Below are 4,355 nucleotides of genomic sequence, written 5' to 3'. Positions count from 1 at the left end.
TATGTGTGTGTGTGTGTGTGCTTGTGCGTGGGTGTGCGTAAATATATTATCTATTGTTTAGCGTCTACAGTTTACCTCTCTGCCCGTCATTGTGAAAACTTTTGTTATTGATATTATGTTAAGTGTATTACCTTCTTCTGTTTTTCCAAAGTTCTCGGAAAGCAGTAGCATAACCTCACTTCAATCGTTATTCAGATTATTAACGGGTTTTTGGTGGGTCTCTGGTGTAGTTTGCTCCTTGTTTCCTGTCAAACTATGTCGTGTCTCGCCTACTTTTTTTGGTGGTTTTTTTAGTTCATTACTTTCTTGTGAAACCTCTGATCTTCGGCACTTACATGACTTAATTGTGTTGCAGTTACCTGAAAAAATGTTACTAAAATTATCAGATTATCAGTAGTTTGTAAAACACTGATCTACTTTAATTCTGTGACTGTGAGCTTGTTGTCCTCTTCTCGTCCAGTATTACTAAATGTCTGTAGCAGTTTGTTTGGAGTGGGCGATTGGAGGGCGCCACTGGTAGGTCTTACTTCTTTACTGTCCATCTTTGTATATAATGTTTCTATCTATCTTACTTTTTCCCTGCACTAAATGGTCATTATTGAGTCGATGTGCTTCTCTTTACTCAGACAAACACACAAGCCAACAAATTTGTTTGTTTGGGGCGATGTATTCTCTTTGCTGTCCATGTGTGTTTGTGCTGGTTATGAATATTCATGATGTGGTGCGACAACGATCGTTATGGCTCTTGCTTTGAAACAAAATATCTTTGTTGACATCATTGGTCATCGCGTGATCTTTCTACCATCAATGAAGGGCGGGTGGAGAACATTCGACAAAATAATATATGTTTTTATGACAACTGATTATGATTTCATTTTTTTTTCAGGGGGAGACATTAAAAGAGGTTTAGTTTTGAAGTAATAAATAGATAATGTTGCATGCGAAGTCTGATTCCAGAACTTACACCTCTATTTTGTAACAAAAAGTTCCTTATTATCTTGTTGTAAATATTCCACACACACATAGACACAGTTCAAATATTTTAGGAGTCAGGCTGCTTTGACCCTGCCTGTCAGGACTAACCCTAGCGGGGTAGGATACATCATCCCAGCAGGCAGACGGAGATTTTCGATCAACCTTCCCCACACAGGAATCGAACCCACGTTATAAACATACAGCTGCGATGAGCCTATAGCGACTACACCACAGACGCCAGTAAAACAGCTCATTGTCCAAGGCGTTGCCCTCTCGGCTAGGTCACGTGACTCCTCAGCATAGGTCACCGGACTCTAATTTTCCATTTAGTTGGGTGCGCAGACTAGCAGCTTAAGTATCGTTATTCGAGGTTTTGGGAAAAGGGTGCACGCTTCGTAGAAATCTCAGAGCCGTGCGACTATTTTGTGAAAGTACACGTTAAGTTAAAATTCCCTTTACATTTCATGAACATACTGGTGAAAAATCAGTGTTTTTACACTTCTGTAAAATCCGAAAAACCCGAGTTACGATAGTTGTACTGCCACTCTGCACGGTGTAGCTTTGTTATCCGAACTAGCAAAATTAAGTAATCTCATCCGTGATGTTATATATGGCGCCCACCAACCTTTTTTTAAAATATGTTGCCTTTTGTCGTGTTGAACAGTGACGCACTCTATATAAATCTTACCCTACGGGAGCTCGTTATCTGCTAATATTATGACCTCATGTGCACACACAGGAGTAATTTTCAATAGAGTTTGAGCAAAGAAATGTATTGATGTGGTTGGAGGGTGCCTCTGGTTTCTGGTTTGTACTTTTCCTTTAATATATCTAATCTCTAGTGTTTCTGTTTGTCTGTCTTGATGGGGTTTGATTTTCAATACTGAGGGAGCAGTTATTGTGTCGGTGAGTTTCTTTTTATAGGGGAAAAAATGATATCTAGGTCCTTGCACCATAATTCTTTGGTCTGAAATCTTGCAGAAAATTGTTGCATCTGTCGTTGAACTCTACCTACCACACAAATGATTGTTTCATTCGGCGTATTTTCTCCTCTGCTTTTCTCGAACGGATTTGTGTTCAACTTTCAACTTATTTTATAGATCACTCCCTCCCTCCCTCCCTCTCTCTCTCTCTCTCTCTCTCTCTCTCTCTCTCTCTCTCTCTCTCTCTCTCTCCCCCCCGACACCTGACATAATACAAAAAAGGTCCACACGAAAGTAAATCTCTTCCTCTTAGTCGCATGGGCTAGCCGACACGCGGCAGTCCTCCAAAAGAAGAGAAATAAAGTAGCCCGTAGCATCAACGAGGGCCCTCACGATATGGTATGCATGACATGGTTGTAACCATGTATTTACGACTGGCAATACTTATGAGCCTGCCAGTACATAGCAGACTGTGATGGGGTGGATGTCAGGGTTCTCGATAAATCTTCATAACACCCATGACCACTTATTTTAAGAATGGCGAGCTGAACAAGAGATGACCTACCCATCCTAAGCAAAACTATAATTAGTATTCAAGCCTTTCCCCGTCACCCGTCAGTTCAAGATCACTAACAAAGTTTTTGTGTTCTTCCTCTGCCTTTTTGCCGTTCTATATTTCCAGTGAGAGCACGTTGTCAGGGCCTTCATGTCGATTCAAATGTTCTAGAAACTGCACTTGTCACTTCCCCTGATTGTTTGTAATTAAGTAAGCGTTCCTCGCGGGGTTGGTTTTTTTTCAGCATTAAGTCGTTTGGTTTACCACGTTGTCGTAGTCATATTTGTTCAACTACGGAAAAATATATCCTGTAAATACTGTAAAGCATTGGGATCTTTTACGTCATCAGGGTTGTCAACAATGAGATAATGACGTAGATTGCCGTGCCAATGGTAATTATTCTCCGCTTGCTTTGCTTACAGTTGTTCAGACGCTGATATATGCATGTATAATGTCGTGTTTAATGCTAATGTGTCTCCGGGCGGGTGGAGGGCGCCACTGTTAGATCCTATTTCTTTACTTTCCCTCTGTTGTTTCTCTCTGTCTGTCTTACTTTTTTAGCTGTACTAAATGACCATTATTCTTTTAACTCAAACAATGTGAGTGGTTGGCAGGTGCTGTGGTGTGGTTTGTTTGTTCTTCTTTCCTATCAAGCATCTATTGTCCTGAACTCTCCCTCTTTTTGTATTTTTGTTACTCTCTTGTAACATCTAATCTTCGGTACTTATATGTGTTGCAAGTGCCGTAAAACGCTTTCTAAAACATTACTCAAACAAAACGAACAAACAACGCCAAAGCCCTTATTTCTCCTGTTGTTTTGCTTCCATTGTTCAGAGGTTTATATATTATATTTGTCGTATTTAATACTAATGGTTCTCCACTTGTGCGTACTTCCATTGTTCAGACGCTCATATATATTTGTCGTATTTAATACTAATCGCTCTCTTGTTTGTACTTCCAGTTGTTCAGACGCTCCATGCGATCCTCCGAATCCGCCAGAAAGATGAAGCTGCAGCCGTGGACCGGCATGGTGAATATCGTGTTGGTGGAGGGCAACGGGCTGGTACCCATGGACGATAACGGACTGAGTGACCCCTACGTCAAGTTCCGTCTGGGAACCGAGAAGTACCGCAGTAAGGTGAGTGGTCCGGTGGATGGGGCGAGCGGTCCAGTGGATGGGGTGAGTGAGAAGTATGGGGTGAGTGGTCCAGTGGATGGTGTGAGTGAGAGGTATGGTGTGAGTGAGAGGTATGGGGTGAGTGGTCCAGTGGATGGGGCGAGCGGTCCAGTGGATGGGGTGAGTGAGAGGTATGGGGTGAGTGGTCCGGTGGATGGGGTGAGTGGTCCGGTGGATGGGGTGAGTGAGAGGTATGGTGTGAGTGAGAGGTATGGGGTGAGGGGTCCAGTGGATGATGTGAGTGAGAGGTATGGGGTGAGTGGTCCAGTGGATGGGGTGAGTGAGAAGTATGGGGTGAGTGGTCCAGTGGATGGTGTGAGTGAGAGGTATGGTGTGAGTGAGAGGTATGGGGTGAGTGGTCCAGTGGATGGGGCGAGCGGTCCAGTGGATGGGGTGAGTGAGAGGTATGGGGTGAGTGGTCCGGTGGATGGGGTGAGTGGTCCGGTGGATGGGGTGAGTGAGAGGTATGGTGTGAGTGAGAGGTATGGGGTGAGTGGTCCAGTGGATGGGGCGAGTGAGAGGTATGGTGTGAGTGAGAGGTATGGGGTGAGTGGTCCGGTGGATGGGGCGAGCGGTCCAGTGGATGGGGTGAGTGAGAAGTATGGGGTGAGTGGTCCAGTGGATGGTGTGAGTGAGAGGTATGGGGTGAGTGGTCCAGTGGATGGTGTGAGTGAGAGGTATGGGGTGAGTGGTCCAGTGGATGGTGTGAGTGAGAGGTATGGGG

The 4,355-nt window shown here is 44.1% G+C and overlaps 1 protein-coding gene across 8 annotated transcripts in view; it reads left to right on the top strand.

Annotated features, from left to right (window-relative positions):
• LOC101849195 (multiple C2 and transmembrane domain-containing protein 1) overlaps positions 1-4,355 on the top strand; it is a 179,984-nt gene that overhangs the window by 137,065 nt on the left and 38,564 nt on the right. For all 8 annotated transcript variants that reach the window (XM_035969055.1, XM_035969054.1, XM_035969061.1 and 5 more), the window contains one exon: positions 3,416-3,592. In XM_035969055.1, coding sequence (XP_035824948.1) covers positions 3,416-3,592 — 177 coding nt within the window. The remainder of the gene's footprint in view (positions 1-3,415; positions 3,593-4,355) is intronic.

The sequence above is a fragment of the Aplysia californica genome, unplaced genomic scaffold (assembly GCF_000002075.1).
Source record: "Aplysia californica isolate F4 #8 unplaced genomic scaffold, AplCal3.0 scaffold00110, whole genome shotgun sequence".
Classification (NCBI taxonomy): Eukaryota; Metazoa; Mollusca; class Gastropoda; order Aplysiida; family Aplysiidae; genus Aplysia; species Aplysia californica.
The sequence above is the reverse complement of the archived record's forward strand: the minus strand, read 5'-3'. Positions and strand labels throughout refer to the sequence as shown.